Raw genomic sequence first — 22,875 nt, 5'->3', positions numbered from 1 at the left:
TCTGTGTGTGTGTCTCTGTGTGGTGTCTGTGTGTGTGTGTATGTGTGTGTCTGTGTGTCTGTGTGTCTGTGTGTGTGCTGTGTGTTTCTGTGTGTGTGTGTCTCTGTGTCTCTCTGTGTGTGTCTTTCTGTGTGTGTTTCTGTGTGTGTGTGTCTCTGTGTGTCTCTGTTTCTGTGTGTGTGTGTCTCTGTGTGTGTCTCTGTGTGTGTGTGTGTCTGTGTGTGGTGTATATGTGTGTCTCTGTGTGTCTCGGTGTGTGTCTGTGTCTGTGTGTGTGTGTATGTGTGTTTCTGTGTGTGTGTCTCTGTGTGTGTCTCTGTGTGGTGTGTGTGTGTGTGTGTGTGTCTGTGTGTGTCTGTGTGTGTGTGTGTGTGTCTGTGTGTGTCTGTGTGTGTGCATGTCTCTGTGTGGTGTGTGTGTCTCTGTGTGTGTCTCTGTGTGGTGTGTGTCTCTGTGTGTGTCTCTGTGTGTGTGTGTGTCTGTGTGTGTGTGTGTCTGTGTGTCTCTGTGTGTGTCTGTGTGTGTCTGTGTGTGTCTGTGTGTCTGTGTGTGTCTCTGTGTGTGTCTCTGTGTGTGTGTCTGTGTGTGTGTCTGTGTGTGTCTCTGTGTGTGTCTGTGTGTCTGTGTGTGTGTGTCTGTGTGTGTCTCTGTTTCTGTGTGTGTGTGTCTCTGTGTGTGTCTCTGTGTGTGTGTGTGTCTGTGTCTGTGTGTCTCTGTGTGTCTGTGTGTGTGCGTGGTGTCGCTGTAGTCACAGCTGTCCCGGTACCCCAGGCCGGGGCAGTACGGGGCCTCTGAGGTCGTGTGAGACGGCTGGCACCCGCAGCCCGCCCACGCCTGCCTGCAGCCCAGCCGGGAGAGCCCTGGGGCACCGGCTCAGACCGCGTCTCTCTGCTCTCCTTTGCTCCTGAGGCTGCACACCCAGCAGGCCCAGGTTCTCGGCGTGAAGGGCCTCTCTGTGGCCTTCTCTTGGTGACCAGCCAGCCCTGCCCGCACACCTGTGATGACGGGGAGCTTGCTCCCACTCCGGCTCCCTGGGTGCCCGACCCACCCCTGCACGGCGCTGACAGGAGACACGTTTGGCACCCTGAGCCAGAGCCCGCCTCCCTGGAGCCCACCCTCCCCGCAGCGTGTCCGCTCGCAGGCCTGCGGGGGTGGGGGAGCCTAGGGGCCGGGGAAGCCCGGCCTCGGCAGGTAGAGGGTGGGGCTCTGTCTGGAGGCCGGATGGCGGCATCAGCGCGGACGGGGCCCTGCGTGTGCGGGACAAACCTTGGTCCAGGGGTCTGCTTGCCAGGCGGCTGTCGGACCCCCAGGCTCCCTCTCGGGGGGGCTCTGGGGCTCTGGTCTCACCATCCTCGGGTTCACTGCTCTTGGTGTGGGGCTCTGGGCTGGCTCGTGGTGAGCTTGGGAGCTGGGTGCCCTCTGACCTGTGGGGCGGTGGGGGAGACACAGGTATTGAGAGGGCGGGGTCTCCGCCAGTTTCCTGCGGGAGAGTGTGGGGTGTGGGCCCACCCTCCCCACTGCTAAGGCTAAGCTGCCTGTGACATGCCTGCCGAAGCCCGTGGGGGTCTCTGCAGCTGACCCCACCGGCCCGCTACCTGATAGCCAGCTCGGCAGAGGCAGCTTTCCACGGAGGACAGTCACCCAGCTTCTCTTGCAGGTGAGACATAGGCTTGTGATGCGATTTTAGCCAATGGGACTAGAGGCAAAACCCTCTGAGGAGCCTCTGTGTCCAGAAGGGTGTGGGTCCTGGGCTCCCACCTCAGCGCTGCCAGAGGGACAGCCAGTGGGACTTGGGGCCCCTTTTGCAGGTGGATCCCTGGAGCCAATGCCTCTGAGGTCCTCCCAGCTCCCATTGGGTTCTTGCCCTGTGCCAGTGGGCAGAGGGGCAGGAAGCCATCGGAGGGACCTGGAGTGCCAACCTTCTGTGTTTTATGAGCCACTAACTCTGACTGATGACGCCCAGCATTCAGCTCCCCACCCCTCGCCAACCCAGTACAAGCTGAGAATGAGGAGGTGCTCAGAGGCAATCAGTGCGAGACCCCCTGGGTGCGGATTCTTGGTTCAGAGAGAAACTGGAGCTTAGGGCATATCATTGGAGGTCTAACTGGGGAAGGGACAGTCCCTCTCAACTCCAGAGGTCAGACCACAGCCAGAAGAGAAGACACCGGAGTCGAGGGTACAGGATCGCTTTCTCACAAAGACCGCTGACCGAGAACGGAATAGGCTTCCTTTGGAGGTGGTGAGCTTCCCGGCAGAGGAGGTGTGTAAAGAGTAAGGGGCTTCAATATGCAGACTTTTGAACAGCGTCGGAATGGGCTTCCCTGGTGGCTCAGAGGTACAGAATCCAGCTGCCAGTGCAGGAGACACAGGTTGGATCCCTGGGTCAGGAAGATCCCCTGGAGGAGGGCGTGGCAGCCCGCTCCAGTACTCTTGCCTGGAGAATCCCATGGACAGAGGAGCCGGGCGGGCTGCAGTCCACGGGGTCGCAGAGAGTGGAACATGACGGAGCGACTAAACAGGAACAGCGATGGACAGAATCTAAGTCTTCCCACTGCGAGAAACTGCTGTTTTCCCTCCATTATTTAAGGGCTTCAGCAAGCAAAATGAGCTGGCGGGGACAGCCCTTATGAACAGTTTCCTAGCAGAGGCTGGCCCACGGTCCCCACATCCCCACAGACACCGGGGTCTTTGAAGCTGGTTCCAAGGGCGGCTTCCTGCGTCAACACCGCAACTAACCTCTCAGCATCCCTGCGAGGTGCCAGGCACTGCTCCGGGGCTGTCAACACGTCCTCCCAACACCCTGCCTGGATGGAGGCAGGGACCGTCCTGACCCCCGATTCCCAGAGTGACCGGCCCAAGTCACACGGCTCAGACGTATAGGAGTTGGCTTTATGCTCCAGCCCTGCCAGGCACAGGGGACGCTTGTGCAGCGAGCTCGGAGCAGCCCAGCCCAGCTGCTGCCCTGGTTAGGGGACTGCAGGTCACACGCAGCGAAGTCAGGAAGGGGAAGCAGCAGGGACAGGGCTGGGAGAGAGCGCGCCACAGACGAGGACATGCTCTGCAGTTTTCCAAGAGGCGAGACGCGGCTGCGGAGAAACTGGGGTTTTCCTCTTGTCCGGCAGCTGGCCCTCCTGGCCTGCATGGCTGGCCCCTCTCCGCGGGGTCCATCTTCAGCCACAGACCCCTTTGCGTGTCGCGTGGGCGAGCCGAGCCATCACCACCTTGGAACAGAGACAGCGAGCCTCCCAGCTCGTTCTCTGCCTGCTCCACGCACGTCCTGTCAGCCACCTCGCTCCCTGGCTGGACACCTCCAGCCCTGGGCTTCCGGGAGGCGCCCATCCTCCCCAGCGCCCTTTCCCTAACTCGTCCTCCGCGTCCTGACCCTAAACCCGAGGGCCTCGTCTCTCTTCCTCGTGGGCACTCACTCTGCAAGGGCTCAGCCAGCACCCCGGCTTCCAAACCTGCCTGCAGCCCTGGCCCCTCAGATCCTGTTTCCTCATGAACTGCCCCCCGTGGCTGCTGCCTGGTCACTTCCTCCTGGAAGCCCTGTGCAATCCCCAAGGCCTCCTTGTCTTCCTGCGTCTGCTCCTCCCATTCCCCACCCCCCCGGGAAGGCCACTGTCTTGGCCCCCCAAGCAGTGGTCATTGGCTTTGGCCACCTGGAGGTCGTACGGAGAGGCCAGCCCAGGGAAGGGGATAGTCACAGCAAGGCTGTGGACCGGAGCCTGCCAGGCTCCTCTGTCCATGGGATTCTCCAGCAAGAATACTGGAGTGGGGTGCTGTTTCCTCCTCCAGGGGATCTTCCCGACCCAGGGATCGAACTTCATCTCCTGCATCGGCAGGCGCGTTCTTTACCACTGAGCCACCGGGGAAACCCATGCGTGGAAGCCCGGCGGACACGGAACTGCCGGCTTTTCCCACGTCGACGGGTTAAGAGGACGCGTCTGTCTGTAGGATTCCTCGATGGACTGGCTGCAGACCCTCCCTGCAGTAGCTTATGGAAAGCTCTGCTGGAATATTCTGGGCCTAGAAACTTGACGGGTTTTGGCCCCGGGACTGGACCTTGGGGCCCGTGGTTTAACGAGGGCTTCCCATAAGAACAAGACGTGTGGGGCTTGTCCGGGGAGCGGACCTGGGGGGCAGGCGGAGGTCACCTACGGCCCCCTGACTTGCACCTCCGGCTTCCTGGAAGGCACCAGCCCCAAGGTCACAGAGAGGGGACCTATGACCTGCGAAGGGTGTCTGGCTCTACCCCCACACCCAGGCTGCCAGCACTTGCTGTCCTGGCTGTTTCTGGAAGACAGCTCCGACCCCATGCCTCTCTCCCTACAAAATGGTTCAGCGGCTCCTACGGCCGAGAGAAGGGATGCCAGTATCCTTAACACAGCATCCACTGGGGGGCCTCCAAGGTCCAGCCTGGTCTCCGGCTCACTGCTGGTGGTGATCTCAGGGCACGGACGGCCAGACTCATGACCCTCTGGTCGGTTGCCCTCTGGATCCTTGATAAGCACTGCCGACACCTTACTGGGTACCGGACCCTGCTCTGTTCTTCCCCCTTAGACGTGCACATTTAGCTTGAAATTGACGTCGGTGAATGTACCGTATCACGCTGGTTTCAGCGGCATAGCAAAGTGTGTGTGTGTGTAAATATATATATAAACGAAAGGGGACATGCAAAGCCTGGAAGGGAATACGTGTGCACACACACGCGCGCGTTCTCAGCTGCTTTCCCGTCACGGGGCATCGCAGGCTGAGTGCAGCTCCTCGGGCTTCACAGTCAGTCCTCACTGACCTGTTTCCCAGATCGCATGAGTGTGCTCTGCGTGTTTGAGTGGGAAAACTTATCTACTCTTCTGGAGAAGGCAATGGCACCCCACTCCAGGGTTCTTGCCTGGAGAGTCCCAGGGAGCCTGGTGGGCTGCCGTCTATGGGGTCGCACAGAGTTGGACACGACTGAAGCGGCTTAGCAGCAGCAGCAGCAGCTACTCTTCCGAGAAGCCCTAAGAAAGACTTAGGCTCATTCCTGCCATTTCACAGATGAGCAAGCTGCGGCACAGAGCAGGAGGAGCTTGCGGAGACCCCGCGGCTCCCTCGGCCCGTCGGGTGCAGCCCACCAGGCTGGTCCCCAGGGCCCCCTCTCTCGTCTCGCCTCCCCGCCTGGACACCCTGAGCTCCTGTGGTCTTCAGCGGCTGTTGGTGTTTCTTGGAGGGCCCAGCACAGGACGGGGCAGCCAGTCGGTGTTTGTCGGATGTGTGAATGAATGAATGCGGGCCTGGGTGAGTGAGACCGTTGGCGGCAGGTCAGGTGCTGAGAGGAAGAATGGGGCAGGTGGGCACAGGCCCCGCGTCCGACAGGATTCCAGCTCCTCCCGCCCCTCTGCTCTTGGATTGTTCCAGAAAGACCGTGAGAAGGGCATCAGCATTCAGACACCGGGGCTGTCCCAGGCCTGTGGATGCGGCTGACCCCCTGCCCAGCCCACGGAGGACTGGACCCTCCAGGCGAGAGAGTGAGCAGGACCTCCCCTAACCACAGGCATTTGGGGTCCCTGGCTGAACTATTGACTAAAACAGATTTCCTTTCACGGGAAACATTATCACCAAGAGCGAAAAGCCGGCATCTCTTGCAAAGATAGGAAGTAACTGGGAAAACACAGAGAATAACAGCAGAGACCCCCGCATAGGTCGGTCTTGTTTTCCGCCCGCCTCTGACCCAGGCCGTTGCTTCTCTGTTGAAAAGAGAGGTTGGCGCTGCTAAGGACAGCTGGAGACGCACCAGATCCGGCCTGGGACCCGAGCCAACAGGGCTGAAAAGGCTGGTGGAGGCCCTCCCTGGCCGGCGACCCCGCCACAGCCCACGCAGGCCGCTATCCCCCGGGAGACACGGAGGGGCTGGGGGCGCTTCTGCAGAGGCCGGTCGCCCCATAGGAGTCACCATACGCCTGCTGCGCAGGACCTTGTAGGGGGCAGCAGGCCCTCGCTGCCTGCTGCCCCCTCGTGCCCTCACGCCCAGCTGACCCTAGTTCTCGTCCTGCCGGAGTGTCCCCTCCAGCTGCACGCATCTGCCCACCGCCCGGAGCCCCCCCGGACATCTTCCTCCTGCTGGAGGCGGCGGTCGCCTCTGGCCCCCGGCCCGGCCTCTGACTCGGCCTGACGAGGGCCAGATGCTCCTGAGTTCTCCCTCCGGTCCTGGCAGCTCCCGGCTCCAGGCCTCCAGTGGACGGACCCTCCCTGGGTTCTGTGGTGTGAAGAGAGGGCTTCTGCGGAGCTTTGCCTCCTGCCCCAGGACCCTGGCGTGACCGTGGGACCCTTCACGACTGCCCCTGCCCCCAGCCCCCATCTCAATCGCCTGTTCATCCGCCAGTAAACGCCGATGGCCCTGAAATGAAATACGGCGCTTCTGATCACAGGGGGTCCTGCCTCTGCCCAGTTTTCGGGGGGACCTTAGGCAGGACTCAGGTGAGCAGGAGGGGGTGTGTGTGTGTTGGTGTTAACCTGAATTATTTACTCTGCTGCTGCTGGTAAGTCGCTTCAGTCGTGTCCGACTCTCTGCGATCCCATAGACAGCAGCCCACCAGGCTCCGCGGTCCCTGGGATTCTCCAGGCAAGAACACCGGAGTGGGTTGCCATTTCCTTCTCCAATTATTTAGTCTGAGTGTACTACAAACAACTAATGAGCACATCGAAGCATCTTCGTCCTGTGTTTCTGACAACTTCCCTTCAAATGCAAAGAGCCGTGTCCAACTCTTGAGAGCCCACGGACTGTAGCCCGCCAGGCTCCTCTGTCCATGCGATTCTTCAGGCAAGAAAACTGGAGTGCGTTGCCATTTCCTCCTCCAGGGGATCCTCCTGACCCAGTTATTGAACTGGGTCTCTTGCATTGCAGGCAGATTCTTTACCACCAGAGCCCCCAGGGGCTATCTCTTTAAATCCGTTAAGTAAAAAGAGTGAGATGATTTCAGGGAAAATAGCAACTAAAGACGAATAATACAGGTTTGACACAGAGATGGCAAAAATTGACACAGATCCTTGGACAGTGTCTGGACTTTGGCAAACGCCTGGAGAGCAGTGCATCGTGAGATCTGGGCACTGGTGGAGCCAGACCCTGGCCATGTCCCGCAGCCACTAATTCTGTCCCCTCACAGCAGAGGACCCCACCTTTGACAAATTGCCACTCTTTTATAAAAGAAGGTTATGTTTATATGTCTTATAAAAAATGGTTATGTTGGAAGATCCCAAAGTGAGCTGAATAAGGGATAGACCTTGTCTTTACATATACTTTGAAAAAACTTTGGGTGACGCTTTTGAACTGTGGTGTTGGAGAACACTCTTGAGAGTCCCTTGGACTTGCAAGGAGATCCAACCAGTCCATCCTAAAGGAAATCAGTCCTGGGTGTTCATTGGAAGGACTGATGCTGAAGCTGAAACTCCAGTATTTTGGCCACCTGATGGGAAGAGCTGACTCATTGGAAAGACCCTGATGCTGGGAGGGATTGGGGGCAGGAGGAGAAGGGGACGACAGAGGGTGAGATAGCTGGAATCACCAACTTGATGGACATGAGTTTGAGTCAACTCCGGGAGTTGGTGATGGACAGGGAGGCCTGGTAGTAGCAGTCCATGGGGTCGCAAAGAGTCGGACACGACTGAGCGACTGAACTGAACCGCTGCTTTGTGATTTAAAGGAGAGAGAAATGAATTTTACAGTACACATTTCAGTATGTAAATATTCAAGGTATAAAAAACTTTTAGATGATTAAACCTATTTAATAGTAGCTTAGTTTGAAGTTCAGAGAGGTAAGGTAATACTCAATCGGATATTCATGACACTCTTTCCCTATATTTGACATCGATATAAGGGCTAGGAAACGGTATTCAGATAGAAGGATGGATGGACAGGTGGACACAGAGACAGATAGATACGCAGACTCCCTGGGACATGGAGTGACGGATGCCAGCGGACACAGGAGCTCCGCACCAGCTGGTTAAGCTTCACAAGTGTTGTTATCATCTGCAATGTGTTTATAAAATGATGAGCAACCCTTGGAAAATTCCAAACAAACCATAACCTAACCTTTCCTCAATTGACACAGCATTGCATTCTAAGACTCTGTGTATTAAAACTGTACAAATGTTGTGTTTATATGTAAAGCAGAGTTAGATGGTAGTCTCAGATAATTACAGTGAAAAGCACGTTTTTCGTGGGATGAACACCCAGCTGGGCATCTGGAAGTTATTTGGGGTACAAGGTAACCCTGGTGGGTGGTACAGGACCTCCCCAGAGGCCTGTGTCCCTGGGAACCACCCACCCCCATCAAGTGCCTGGACCTGGTCATTGAGACAAGCAGGCTCTCCGAGTGAATGTCCAGGATGTCTCTGGTGGGGATACTGTTCCCATGGAGACACCTTGTCCTCTAGGAACGACCCCCCAAGACCCCACACCCTAACCCCTGGGATGCCGTTACATTATGTGGGACAGCTGACCTTAAGCCTGGGTATTATCTCCACCTCATCACAGTTTAAAAACAGAGAACTGTCTTGGCTGGTGCAGAAGAGGAAGTCAGGGAGACGTGAAGTATGAGAAGGACTTGGGTCATTGCTGGCTGGAGGATGAACAGGCCCACGGGAGGCGGTATGTGGAGAGCGACCCCTGCCAACAGCCAGCAAAGGACGGGGATTATAGTCGTAAAACCATAAGGACCTGAATTCAGCTCCCCTTGGGTGAGCTCGGAAACAGATTCTTCTCTTGAGTCCCAGGTCAGCGGCACCTTAATTTCGGCCTTGTGGGAGCCCAGGCAGAGAGACTAGGCAAGCCTGCCTGGAATTCTGGCCTGCAGAACGTGAGATCATAAACGGATGTTGTTTTGAGAGCCTAAATTCGTGGTAATCTGTTACGGTTGCATAGAAACCAAATACAACAAACCAAACAGGCACACCCATCTGTCTCGCTGGCACAATCTCAGTTATTCCGTCAGACGCCACGCGGCCAAGTGCCTCCAGACAGGAGACCTGATTGGTCTAAGCTGACCATGGTGATTCCTTCTTTTCGTCAAAGGTTTGTTTAGGAACAGGCATATGATGCGATCCTGGCCGGTGAGAAGTAAGAAGGTGTCTTCCAGGAGAATCTCTGGGAACAGAGGAGTTGAAGGAGGAAGTTATTTTTCTGTCTCTGGATGTGGCAGTGATGCCTGGGGAAACGGCAGCCATCTTGTGAGCATGAGGGGCCTCTGCTGATGGACCAAGATGACCAGCTGAGGCAGACAGAGTCGGAAGCTGGAGAACTGGGTACCTGCACACACCACTGAGCTGCTCTCCCTTGGGCTTCTCAGGCAGGAGCTTGTGTTCCTGTGGTTTAAGCCGTCCTGAGCAGAGTTATCTGCTACTTGCAGGCTAAAGCGCGGTCAGTGATAAACGGCGCGCTGCCTGGGGGTTACACGAGGGGTTGTGTAGGCGAATCAGCGTGCGGCCTCGTGCCACAGGGCACCAAAACGGGGCTCTGCTCCCCTCCTGCCTCAGTCCCTGCACGCACCAGGGCTCAACCAGAGAAGGCGGGCCTGTAGAGGATGCCCACCTATGTTCACACCTGTGCCTGCAGAACTGTCTCAGGAGCTTTACCACCCAGAAGCGGGCCCTGTGGCTGGGGGGCCAGCCCAGCAGGTCTGAAATCCGGAGGAGGGGCTCATAGGCGTCTGGAGCCCTGGATGCAGTGGGACCCCGTTGTTTCAGGGAAGCCCTCAGCCTCACTTACAGGCATTCGGCTTCACCCAGATTATCCAGGATCATCTGTCTCTCTTACTCCAGTGCAACTGGTTGTGAACTTGAATTCCATCTCAAAACAGCCACAGCAACCGTGGGTTAGCGTCTGAATGACTTGGGCTGTACCCAAATGGCTCAGCAAGGTGGTCCAGTCGGAGACCATGGAACATCCCCAGATTCAGCTTTTTTCTGAGCTGGATGGAAAACGTCACTCGGGTTTGCTTCCCTCCCTCTGTTCGTCCCTCTGACACCCAGCGGCCCCTAAGCTTCAGGAAGCTCCTGGGCAGAGTGGACACTCGAGGCCTGGCTAGGAGCGGGGGCGCCAGGCGGCCGGAGGTCCCAGAGGCTCTCAGGCCGGCTGCCTTTCCTGAGCGAAGGCTCAGAGGAAACAACAGTAGGAAGGCGGGCTCGGCGGGGGACCGTGGAGGAAGGGCTAAAAACGAAGCCCGCGGAGCGGAGGGTGCAGGCAGCGGAGAGGGCTGGGGCCTGGTGCCCTTCTCAACTGGCCCTTGTTTCTGCTCCCGGCTGAATGCGGGGTGCAAAGGGGTGTCCAAGCACCCCCTCTCCAGTGCCGGCTGTTAATTCTGCTCTGTAAAGTGTCCGACAGAAGCAGTGTGGCAGCCACCGTGTGTGCTGGAAACGGTGCACGCAGGGAAGCGGTCCCCCCAGCGGGAGCCGGCCTCGCTCGGGGCCACCCGGAACCGGCGAAGTCACGACAGAAATAAATGGAAGATGGGAAGGCCAGGGGCGATCAGAGATGATGGAGCAGAGGCCAGGGCCTCTGAAGACGTCATGGGATGTAGCTAAGATGGCTGGGTGGATGTGAATTTGTCAGGAGTCCCCCAGTGTGGGCAGGGCGCCTGAAGCAGGCAGGGAGAGGTTTGGGGTGTGAGGAACAGAGAGGCTGGCGCAGCTGGAGGTGTGCACTTGGGCAGACTGGAGGACGCTGGGGCCGGAGTGGGGGCCCCACCACCATGACCACCATCACGGCCAAAGGCAACTGACTGGTCTGGCAGTCAGGCCACCCGGGTCCTGGGAGGCTGCCCCTGGCCTGGGGAACCAACGACATGGTCTGCTAGTCACCCATCTGCACGCCTGAGGCCACCTGCCCGGCCTGCAAATGGGAAAGCAGGGTTCTGAACAGGGGGTCACAGAGCATCCCCAACCCCAGAGGCACAGAGCTGAGGCTGTTCCCGAGCCCACCCTGACGGAAATAGGAGAGCCCGGGACTCCTGGGCGCCGGAGGACTGAGTCCTGCCTGGGCTGTGCCCTGACCGCCTGGGTGGCCTTTGGCGGGATCGCCATCCCTTTCCGAAGGACACATTTATGGCACAGATTGCCGTTCAGTCGCTAAACCCCGCGGACTGCAGCCTGCCAGGCCTCCCTGTGTATCACCAGCTCCCGGAGCTTGCTCAAACTCATGGCCATTGAGTCGGTGATGCCATCCGACCATCTCATCCTCTGTCGCCCCCTTCTCCTCCTGCCTCAGTCTTTCCCAGCATCAGTCTTTTCCAGTGAGTCAGTTCTTCGCATCGGGTGGCCAAAGTATTAGAATTTCAGCTTCAGCATCAGTCCTTCCAATGAGCACTCAGGACTGATCTCCTTTAGAATGGGCTGGTTGGATCTCCTTGCAGTCCAAGGGACTCTCAAGAGTCTTCTCCAACACCACAGTTCAAAAGTATCAATTCTTCGGCGCTCAGCTTTCTTTATGGTTCAGCTCTCACATCTGTACATGACCACTGCACACACTGGCTTTAATCAAGACCCTTCTCCCGGCAGGAGGCCACCACCCAGACCCTAGGGTGTCAGTGGAAGTGTGGGCCCAGGCTGTGCCCTGAGGGAATCCGGCCGGGGACACGCATTTGCCTGGGGGTAGGCGTATCTGGGGGACACTGTCCATCAGACAGCTCAGCAGGCTGTTGCCGGCTCCTCCCTCCTCGCTGTCTCTGCTCCCCCGGCTCCTGCCCGTGGGCCCTGCCCTAGCTACCACTCTCACTTGGCCGTGCATGAGGGGTTTGGGGGCAGGCCGTGCTTTTCCGGGTAGAAGAGGACCGATGTCCACCTGCCTTCTGCCTTTAATAGTGTGGTGAAGGCCACGTTTCTGAGGGACATCTCTGAAGATGCGTCACACGACCGCTGGGAAACCACAGCTTTGACCGGACGGCCCTCTGTTGGCAAAGTAACGTCTCAGCTTTTTCATATGCTGTCCGGGTTGCTCATGGCTTTCCTTCCAAGGAGCAAGCGTCTTTTGATTTCATGGCTGCAGTCACCATCTGCAGTGATTTTGGAGCCCAAAAATATAAAGTCTGTCACTGTTTCCATTGTTTCCCCATCTATTTCCCATGAAGTGCTGGGACCGGATGCCATGATCTTAGTTGTCTGAATGTTGAGCTTTAAGCCAGCTTTTCACTCTCCATTTTCACTTTCATTAAGAGGCTTTTTAGCTCCTCTTCACTTTCTGCCATAAGGGTGGTGTCATCTGTGTATCTGAGTTTATTGATATTTCTCCCGGCAATCTTGATTCCAGCTTGTGCTTCATCCAGCCCAGCGTTTCTCATGATGTGCTCTGCATATGAGTTAAATAAGCAGGGTGACAACCGCCTACTTGGGGCCTCCCTGGTGGCTCAGACTGTAAAGAATCTGCCTGCAATGCAGAGACCTGGCTTCGATCCCTGGGTCAGGAAGATCCCCTGGAGGAGGAAATGGCACCCCACTCCAGGATTCTTGCCTGGAGAATCCCATGGACAGAGGAGCCTGGTGGGCTACAGTCCCTGGGGTCGCCATGAGTTGGACTAGAATGAGCAATTGACACTTCCACACTTTCACTTAACCGCCCACTGAAGCCTTCTTGTGCTCAAGCAGGAGCCCCTGGAGTCAGGAGGAGCCAGTTGCCTGACCCCCGCCTCCTCAGCCTGTGCCCAGTGGGAACCTTTGCTGAGCTTGGCTCCCGGGGTCTGTGACTGTGAACGTGACCATGTGCAGGTCCCGAGGCACGGTGTGCACTCCCCTGAGCCCCGAGGCCCCGGCTCAGCATCCCGCCCGTGTTGCGCTGACACCCACGGGTCATCGTAGCGCTCTGCTGGCACCGGGGTGACGCCTGCTCCCTGACCCAGCGTGATGGGAGGACACCATGACTCGCTCTGGGTGACCCCTTGCCGGCTTCTCCACCCAGAGGAAGGTTCCCCTCGTCCAGGCTTCCGCCGCCTCCCGCTCTCCTGTCTGTTTTGCCCTGCAGAGGAAGTGGCTGGGGTGGAGAGGCTCCACCCAGCTCCAGTTGGGCCCTCGGGGTGTGGGCTGGGGGCCGTCCCTTCTAGGGCGCTGCACCCAGAAACAGCGCTCTCACCGGGCTCGCCTCCTCTCCCCGTCTGCCCATCTCTCTCCACAGCCTGAAGGGGCACGTGAAGCTCAGAGCAGCTCCTGTTTGTCTTGCTCGTTCTCTGGGGCAAAGGCCTCATGCCTCAGCCCGGCGCTCAGGGCCTTTCACCATCCCCAGCTGCGCTCCCAGCACCCTCTGCCGCTCCCCACCTCACGCCCGCCAGCCACAGTCCGTCTCCCTGCTCCCTCAAGGCGCCGGGCCTTTGTTTGCACTCACAGTGACCCGAATCTGCCATCCTGAGAAAACTCCTATTCACCCTTCAGCACCCAGCTCGAGTGGCGGCTTTCCCCTGAGAGATGCCCCAGCCGGCATCACGCATGCCTCCTCTGTGCTTGCCCACACTCTGCAACTCCGGCAGGCCCCTGACACTCAGCGGGCACTGCCCACTGCCTGTGGAGGTCCTCAGGCACAGCGGGCTCCCGAGGCCAGACTCTCTCCAGGGCCGGCCTCCGGTTCCTACCAACAGCAACGACTGCCATCACCATTACTGTTTGTGGGGATGCTGTGAGAAGGGAGAGATATGACAGTCATCTCCAGCTTTATCAAGGATCTTCTCAGTGCTAAGCAGCATTCTAGGTGCTTCCTATGTATTGGCACTTTATCTTCAAATTCCCTGTGAAGCGGGTGTCAGAACAGTTACTGTTCTTGCCCCGTTTTACCGATGAGGATATGGAGGCTCGCAGCCGCAAGAATGATGCACACAGGTCAGCGCCCCAGAGCTGCACCCCCAGTCTGCACCGCCCTGCCCCCACCTCACTGATCACCCTGCACCCTGGGTGCGGGGTGATCACAGAGAAGAAAGGGAGGCTCACAGAGGGCAGGGACCAGCTCAAGGGCCCGTGTAAGCATCTGGGAAAGCTGGGATTCAAGTCGAGGCCTGGGTGGGCCTGCCAAGCCTGCCCCCTGCCCCGAACCCCCTCTGCGGCTTGGCCGGGGTGGTCCGCTGGGGCAGGCCCCCGGCCAGCACTGGCCCTTTGTGAGCTGGGGTATTGTCCCCGGGAAAGGCCTTGGTTCCCACGAGCAGCCACCCACACGCTGGTTTCTCAGGATACTGGGAGCTGCATCCCCCCTCTGCCCCAGATGGCCCCTCGCCCCCACCCTCCTGTCCCCCTGACGTTGCCCCCCTAATGCTCTGGTGGGGCGGGAGAAAGGCAGTGGCCCACAAAGCCCTCATCTCGGTGGAGGGCGGCCCAGTGGGCGGGCCCCCGCCCCCCTCGTCTCCACCGCCCCCACTCCAGTCTTTCATCCTTCCTGGCAAACACAACAAAGCCGCAGAGGAGGCCGGGTGGCTCTTTCCTCAGCTCCAGCTGAGCTGGCTTTTTGGTCTCTTTCTGAAGGCGGAGCCCACCCCCGCCTCCCCCTGCCCAGCAGCGCTGGCCCCAGGCTGCCCGGCCAGGTGTCTTAAAGGGCCAGCTTCTCCTCGACAGCGCGGGGCAGGGGCGGTGGGCAGAGAGATGGCTGAGACTCGAGGCTTCAAGAGAATCTGCAGTCACCGAGTGGAGGACGGCTCTGCTGGAGGCAGGGTCAGGCCCTGGGACTGCTCGACGCCCGCCCGGGGCTGGATGCCCATGCCCTTGCTGCCGAGACGTTCCCGAGGCTGCTTCCGTCCACACGCCCGTTGGTCCCGACACTTGCTCATTCACTGTCTTCCTTGGGGCCCTGGGCTGGGTGCTGGCCTAAGAACCTCAAGCCGTCCTGCCTCCTCGCAGGGTTCGTGGGCTGGGCCCGGAGACCGGTTATAATCCATCCTTATTGGGCTGACTGGCCCATCCTCCCAGCAACTTTTGAGGCACAGGACAGGGAGGTCGGGGAGGGTGCAGAGTGCCCCCAAACATCTCGAACTGTTCAGCGGCCGGCAAGAGCTGACTTTGGGGTGTGCATTATTCAACATTTCTGGGACAAGCACTCCTGTGATTCTCCCGGGAGGAGCTCAGACCCAGAGTTCGGCAGGGCTCCCCCCGGGTATGTGTGTGTTCGGTAGTCAGTCACCATAGTCTGGCCAGTCAGGGCATCACATGATCCTGGCTCCTGGTGGGTTCAGGGACGAACATGCTTCCAAGTTGGTCCATTGAGGCTCAGCCTGGCGCTTCAGCAGGCTGACTCAGACCAGAGATGGTCTCCCTACTGGACTTGGAGCTTTGTAGATGTCAGTGCCTCAAAGGCTGCCGGGGAGAGACGTTGCCTGGGAGCGAAGCCCAGAGCTTCTGTATCCTGGTGACATTGTTTAAGTACCTGGATCCAGCCATGCCTGAAGCTGGTCTCACCTCAACTTTAGTAAAAGCCAGCTCCTTTTTTAAGTGAGTCAGACTTTCTGGCACTCATTAAGAGACCTGGCTGATGATAAGAGACAGTGAGGAGAGAAAGCTGGAGAGTGTTTGGGTGTAGCTTGGGAGGAGTGACAAGGAAACACTGTGTTCGGATGGAGGGCTAAACGACATCGTATAAATCGTGGTGTTAAATATTCCGTGTGAAACTGCATTACCGCATCGTAATCCGCGACTTGCCCTCGGGATCATCAGTTGTGCCCACTCTGCTCACAAGTGTGCCGGGAGGAGGGACTGTCTCGCGGGATTTGGAGGAGCCGAGTCTGCTGTCTGGGCTGAGTGAGCCTGAGGAGGCCAGCTGTGCGCAGCAGGAGCCCTGAGGTTGATGGGCCCAGCAGCCGTCCTCTGCAGGCGGGCCGGCTGGGTGAGCTCCAGGAGGCTGTGGCCGCGTTGATGTGCAGGATGCTTGTATGAGATCCAGGCCCCTCCTGGTTCTGCAGGCTGTGGTCGCTCTCGTGGGCCCCTCTGCACAAAGCACGTGCGTGTCCCTGCGTCAAGTTCATGGCCTGCTTTGCCCAGGCCCAGGGACCCTCAGAGGGCAGTGGGCATGCCTGTGTCCATTCTGTGTGCCCAGCGTATCCACACAGGGCTTTGTCCGTGAAGGGTGGTTAGGAAATGTGGGACAAATACCTGAGGGTCTCCAATGGCTTAAATATCTCCTGTCTGTTCTCCTGGGTTCCTAGTCAAGACGGTGGATGGAGGTGCTATGAGAAGCGCCCTTTCTATCTTCAAACACACAGAAGTGCTGGAGAAAGCCTTACCATTTAGGAGAATGCAGAGCCAAGGTCACAGATTAGAAGGTAAGATGCCCGGCTTGTGTGGGGAGTGGGAGGTGGAGCTGAAATGCCCCCAGGGGGTCAGGACTGGGGGTCTGAGGCCCAGGTGGCACAGGGACAGGGGTCCCTGGGTGCTGCATGAAGACAAGCAGGCCCCTGCAGGAGGAGGGGGCCCATCCAGGGGCTGCCTCATCCACAGACAGAGGCGAGAAAACCCCCCCGACTGCTTCGGGATGCTGCCTGAGGTGCGGGGCCCAGTTTCTCACCGGCTGTGCAGTGAGAAACCTTGAGCTAAGAAACGCATCTAGAAAGCAGCCCAGAATCAGGCCCTGGTGGGGGCAGAGAGGGAACCCCCCCCCACTGCGATCAGGGGACCCTCCAGGGTCCTGACGTCTGTCAAAGCTGGGCTCAGGGTGGCCATCCCCATCATGACGGGGAGAACTGGACGGGCTGGGGTCACAGCCACGCCAGAGAGATGAGAGGGGGCAGCTTCCCCGAGAGACGGGGCAGGGCCTGGGAAGGGAGGTGAAGGCCCGACTTCGAGAAAGAACTCAGAGCAGTTCCTCCTGAGCAGCGAGGAAGAGCGGCTGAGATCGCACCTGAGGAGGGGCTCCGCAGGGGGAGGAGGCTGGTGTGGAGTCGGGAAGCTCAGCCGAGTCCTGGGCCCCTCGAGCTTGGTTTTGTGACCAGTGTTCTTGGCTGTTCTGTTCCCTTCCGTTTCCTTTCTTCAAAGACAGAGAGCGTTGGGGGCAAGTCAGCCTGCAAACCTGCAAGCTCTGACTAGAGCAAACGGACAGAGGAGGCCTGCTCCCGGGGCGGGGCCAGGCTTAGGGGCCAGGAAATAAGTGGCGGCCACCACCTAACCACCGCAGGAGGGCCACTGGCCCTGGGCTTCCTCATTCGCCGGGCGTAGCCTTTGGAGCCTCTGCAGGATCTGCTCCTTTTCCCTTCCTAAGTTGGTGGTTTGGTTGCTAAGTCGTGTCCAACTCTTGCGCCCCGATGGACTGTAGCCCACCAGGCTCCTCTGTCCATGGGATTCTCCAGGCAAGAACAGGAAGTGGGTTGCCACTTCCTTCTCCAGAGGATCTTCCTGACCCAAGGATCGAACCAGGAGCCCCAGCTTGGTATCAGCATCCCCTGACTCTTGCAGGCAGAGGCAGCCACATGCTGCACTTCTGGCCAAGTTGGAGGAGGTGCAAGTTCCAGAGGGACAAGCGGGAGGCGGGGGGTGACTATCAAGGCAGAGCTCACTAGCAGAAAATCCTTCTGGCCCTCAATGGCACTGGTCCATCTCACGCCTGGATAGCAGACATGAGGTCTGGAGCTGCAGCAGCCACCTTGTAACCATGAGGCAACAACAAAGAAGGTGAAGTGGAAATAAAGAAAGAACACAGGCTGTGCGGCAGACAGACCTCCTTCTCCACTTTCTGGCTGTGAGGCCCTGGGTACGTCACTTCGCTTCTCAGAACCTCACTTCCCACAGTTTATAAGATGGGCAGACCCCTCCCTTGCAGCCTTGAGCTGATTAGATCACGCATGGCCTCTGCACCCACGTTCTGTCCTCTGAAGAGCTTTAAGAATGTGTGGAGTTACTTTTACAACCAGGCTGTAAAGGACAGTTCTTTTAGGTCAAAAGAAAGAAGAGACCGTCTATTTCTCTTCTTGGAGAAAGATCCAAGGCTGGATATGGGCCTTAAGCCAACGAGCCCTGCTCCCCAGCTGATCAGCTCTGCAAACAGGAAGTGGCCGTCCAAACATTTGGAGCTGCAGGAGGCTAGCCCAGAGCGGGCGACTTCCTTCCAGCACTATGCTTTTTCATGTCCCCATTGGGAGCACCTCAGAACTCAAGGACACTGTCCGCCCAGTGAGAAGCTAGGTTCAAAGCCATCCCTTCTGGCTGCCCCGCCCGCCAGGCCGGGCCAGACCAGCTTCCTTTCGGGCTGGAGGCGGATAGCAGCCCCAGCAAGCCTCCACGGCTTCATGCTGTTCCGAGGGAAAGGCTGACGTCCTCTCCGTGACCTGGGTTGGCCCGGTCCGGGCCTGCCTCTCCCGCTCCATGCCTCCAGCCCAGGTCCCTCCTGTCTGTGCCCTTTACCTACCCTGTTTCGTTTTCTGGAGCGCTCTCCCCTCCTCCTGCCCCTGGCCCATCTCGCATCTCGCCAGGTAACCCCGCCCCAAGCGCCCTCCTCCTCTATCAGGGCAAAGATTCCAGAAGGTCCCTTCACAGTGGCCCCCTGCAGCCTCACACAGCTGCTGCACAGAGCCGGTGCTCAGTACACGTGGGAGGCACGCGGGGCGCCTTGGAATTTGAAACGGTGGGAGCTCTGCTCACTGAGCACCAAATGAGCCAGGCAGGGCCTCACGGCGTCTTCACAGCCACGCGGGCAGGCAGGAACCGCAGTCTCCATTCCACCCAAGAGGAAACGGGGGCTCGGAGGGGGCCAGTGACTTTCCCAAGGTGTCACGTCGGCAGAGGTCCTGCCAGGATGTGAACCTTGGTCCCAAGCCCAGCGTCCTGCCCTGGCGGAGCTAGCACAGGGCTCCGGCCCGTCTGTCTCCTCACCTGGAGAAGGAGGACAGCATGGTACCTGCCTCCCAGGGCTGGCGGCTGGGGGGACTCGCTGAGTTAAGTCGCCTGAGTGCTCGGAGGCCGGCCCATCTTAGGTGCTCAGGAACTCTTAGCTGTTGCCATCATAGTATCGCACTGATCAGTCAAAACAAATATGAATAAACATATCCTATTACCCGCCCATCATGAATATGCAAACGGAGGGACTTGATGGGTGAACAGGCCCCTGGCCGGATGGATGGATGAGTGGATCCGTGAGCAACAGCGAACCATGAGGACGAGTGGGGAGGAGGAAAGCCCCGGAAAACGGGAGGGGATCCCCGACCCCAGACCCCCGCTCACCTGTAGCGCCGCAGCTCTCCCTCCAGCCGCCGCAGCCCGCGCTGCAGGCCGGGCACCTGGCGCGCCAGCGCCTCAAGCTCGCGGACGCGCCCCAGGCTGCGGAGCACCGCCTCCCGGGCCTCCTCCGCGCGCCGCCGCACCTCGGCCTGGCCCCGGCGCAGCCGCCCCGCGTGGGCCTCGGCCGCCGCCAACGCGCCCCGCGCCTGCCGCAGCTCCCGCGCCGCCGCCTCGGGCTCGCCGCGCGCCGCCTCCTGGGCGCCCTCCTGGCTCTTCCAGAGGCCGACCTGCAGGGACAGGGCGGCAGGGCAGGCGGTGAGCGCCTCGCGCGATCCCGACCCGGCCCAGAGCGCGCGAGCAAACCCACCGGGGCCATGAGCTCGGTTAGCCCTCGCCCTAAAATAGGCCTGGCACACAGTAGGTGTCCAGTAAAGACTTAACGAAAGGAGAAGGAAATGGCAACCCACTCCAATATTCTTGCCTGGAGAATCCTGAGGACCGTGGAGCCTGGAGGGCTGCTGCCTATGGGGTCGCACAGAGTCGGACACGACTGAAGTGACTTAGCAGCAGCAGCAAAGACTTAACGAATGATCCTGGACGATCTTACTCCACAGAACAAGAGTAACCCCCGCCCCAGGCTTTGCTTCTGGGATGCCCGTGGGAGCGGCCCTTGCCTTGGCCACTAAAATCTGCGCCTGGACCCCTGGGTGCTTCTGGGTCTCTCCCTACCCCTCGGGGCTGTGCCCATGCCGCTTGGGGAGCAGGCAGCTCCCTCAGAGGCTGTTCTGGGCCTCGTCTGATCCCGCACCTCTTCTCATCCCCTTTGGCACAACGCTGGTGCTCAAGTGCTTGCTGACTGAATCCCAGAAGCCTGTCCTGGGTCCGTGCCTCTCTCGGCGCCTGGCCCCCACAGCGCTGGGTGGCCTTTGCCTGCCCGATCGCCAGTGTGACACTATTTAGGCCCGGGGACGCGAGGCCAGGCCCTGAGGCAGGCCCTGCAATGTTTGTTGAGTGACTGCATACAGCTGCCGGTAGACCCCGTTAGGCAGGGAGCTCCTTAAGGGCCGGACAGAGTCTTCCTCACACCTTATCTCCTAGGCCTCCAGGAAGCCTCTAGAGGCCTATGTGAGACCGTCCGGGTTTCCTGGAAGGGTCCGGGCCTGGATCAGAGGGCAAAAGGAGACGGGTGCGGGTGGGGATGGTTTCCTCAGTGGGACTGGGGTTTGGGGGTGGAGTGGGCGTTGTGAGTAGGGGAGAGGCCCCGAGGGGGTGGAGTGGCTGGGCGGCAAGTAGGCTCAAGCCAGGCGGGCTCCCCCTGCTCGTCCCCTCCTGCCCAGGAGGGGCTCTCAGCCCGCCGCGGTGGCCGGGGTCGGCCCTTCCCCGCCCACCCCCTTCCGTCCCTGCCGCGGGCGCACCTGCAGCGCCAGGCAGCGCGCGTCACTGCTCTGAAGCGCGGCCCGCAGGTCCTCCACCAGCTCGCGCAGGCTGCCGTTTTCCTCCTCCAGCCGCGCCAGGCGCTCGCCGTCGGGGCCGCTGTCGGGGCCGGGCGGGCGGGCAGCTCGGCGGCGGCGGCGGCGCGGGCGGCGCAGGCGGATCTGCGTCTCGATGTGCTCGCTCAGAGCGCCGCGGGGCAGACGGGGCCCGGCGCGGGTGCCGAAGTAGCCGCAGAGGCGCGCGTGGAACTGGCGGAAGGTGAGCTCGGGCGGCTCCGCGCGCAGCGCCAGGCGCGCCTCCTCCTCGGCATCCTCGTCCCATTCGGCGGCCTCCCCAGCGGCCGCGTCCCCCGAGATCACGTCCCCAGAGTTCGTGTCTCCGGCGGCCGTATCCCCGGAGGCCTCCCCGGGGGCGGCAGCGCCCTCGAAGCGCAGCCCCAGCACCGCGCAGAGCGCGCGGAAGTCGGCGCGGGGCAAGCGGCCGGCCCCTCGGCAGTCCAGGTGGTGGAAGACCTCCTGCAGATACTGGTCCAGGCCGGTGGCCAGCACCACGATCTCGTTCTCCACGCCGCGGTCCAGCCCGTAGTGGTGCGCCAGGGCGCTCAGGAGCCACTGCGTGCGCCGCGCCGGCCGCCGGTACGGGTCACTCGCCGCGCCTTCCATGCCGGCTTCCGCGCCCGGGCCGCTGGGCTCCAGCGCGGCCGAGCGCCCCTCCTCCGGTCCCTCCGCCCACCACTTCCAGGGGCGGCCCCCGGCTTTCTCGAAAGGAGGGGCTTAGCGGCGGCTGGAGCGGAGCCGGCGGCGTCTAGCGGCGGCGCTGTGTTTACCCGGGTGGGCTTGGCGGGGGCTGGGGAAGGGGACCCAGCGGCCCAGAGGTCCCCGTGAGGCTGCCACCGCCTGGCCTCTCTCCAGATCTCGGCGAACCCTCATCGCTCCCAGGGCGTTCCTGGCGCCTCCTCTTCCCTTCCCACCCCGGGGTCTGTCCTCTTTCCATATCCCCGTAAGAGCGGGGAAGCACCTTCAAGTCACCTACTGGGTCCCCAAACCGACTTCCAGCTCCGCCAGGGCGGGGGCACGGCCCTCGCATTGTAATGAGCCGAGGAAACCAACCTGGAGAAAGAGGGGATGCCTAAGGGCGGTCCCGGTGGGTGGAAACCATCTGAACCAGAACCTTGCTCTCTAAGCTCTGGGTGTGTTGGGGCCGGAGGCAGGGTAGGAAAGCTGAGGTCTTCTTTCTTCCCAGCACTTTGTGCCAAATAATGGTGAGCTGGCCCTGTAACCAGAACCGTTGACTAGGGAGCTGGGGGGTTAGCCAATCAGGTAGCTGTCCGCCAGACATTTTCTCTGATGCAGTAGCACACCTTTCTGGAGGATAAAAGTCAGCCTCCCAGGTAAAGTAAGGCTGCTTTTCCATTTCTCTTTTCTTTTTTTTTTGCCCAGGAGAGGTTAGGCATGTCCTACTCTGGTGCCTGCAGTGGGAAGTGTCTTCCAGCCTCGAGGGAGCAAGAAGCAGCTTTCTTCAGCTGCCCGAGGCTAAGATGGGCAGCATCTGGCCTCACGTACAGCTCTAGGAATTCAGAGGTCAAATCCTGGAGTTTGAAAAAGAACCAGCGTTCTGTCTCCTCTGGTGCAGCACCCAGAGTGAGCACTTCGTCAGCTGGGCAAGTTTCTATTCATTCTTGACGACTTTGCTTACCGTGTGTCTCTGCCAGGAAGAGTTAGGTGCTCCTTCTCAACCTGAAATGTTTTGTATGTGCATTAAAAAAAATTATTAAAGTAGTAGCAGTTCCCCGGCGGCTCAGTGGTAAAGAATCCACCTGCCAATGCCGGCAGCCTGGGTTCGATCCCTGGGTCAGGAAGATCCCCTGGAGGAGGAGAAGGCAGCCCACTCCAGTATTCTTGTCTGGAGAATCCCACGGACAGAGGAGCCCGGCGGGCTACAGTCCATGGGGTCGCAGAGAGATGGACAGAACTTAGCTACTAAAGGGCAGCAACGGTTTGGCGAAACGTTTTACGTCAGCGCCACCCCTTGGCCTCTACCTTAGAAAACTCTCGCGCAGGGTGTTCACTGCAGGGTCGTTTACGATAGTGGGAAGCTGGAGACAGCGCTCTACCCAGGGTGAACAGCCAAACAAGGGTGAGTGAAAAGCGGGTTGTAGCGCGTTGAGTCCAATGCAACCGCGACGTCGCAGCGAGCCGGCGCAGAGCGGCACTGAGTGCTCCCAGCGCGGACGTGTGTGTGAGTGCGCAGAGGGCTGCGGAGGGGTCCGCAGGCAGATCCAGTGGCTGTCCGCAGGGGTTGGAGGCG

General features: G+C 59.6%; 1 protein-coding gene across 1 annotated transcript in view; it reads right to left on the bottom strand.

The window, feature by feature from the left end:
- The window catches only part of EFCC1 (EF-hand and coiled-coil domain containing 1), a 31,546-nt gene extending 10,300 nt beyond the window's left edge, over positions 1–21,246 (bottom strand). The window contains exons 1-3 of the mRNA XM_027957844.3: positions 20,550–21,246; positions 19,138–19,421; positions 1,267–1,424 (exon numbers count right to left, since the gene is read on the bottom strand). Of these exons, the coding sequence (XP_027813645.2) occupies positions 1,267–1,424; positions 19,138–19,421; positions 20,550–21,230 (1,123 nt within the window). The 5' untranslated portion in view covers positions 21,231–21,246. The remainder of the gene's footprint in view (positions 1–1,266; positions 1,425–19,137; positions 19,422–20,549) is intronic.
- Between the last annotated feature and the right edge of the window lie 1,629 nt (positions 21,247–22,875).

This window comes from Ovis aries, chromosome 19 (genome assembly GCF_016772045.2).
Source record: "Ovis aries strain OAR_USU_Benz2616 breed Rambouillet chromosome 19, ARS-UI_Ramb_v3.0, whole genome shotgun sequence".
Lineage (NCBI taxonomy): Eukaryota > Metazoa > Chordata > Mammalia > Artiodactyla > Bovidae > Ovis > Ovis aries.
Note: the sequence above shows the minus strand (reverse complement) of the source record. Positions and strands in the feature narration are given on the sequence as shown.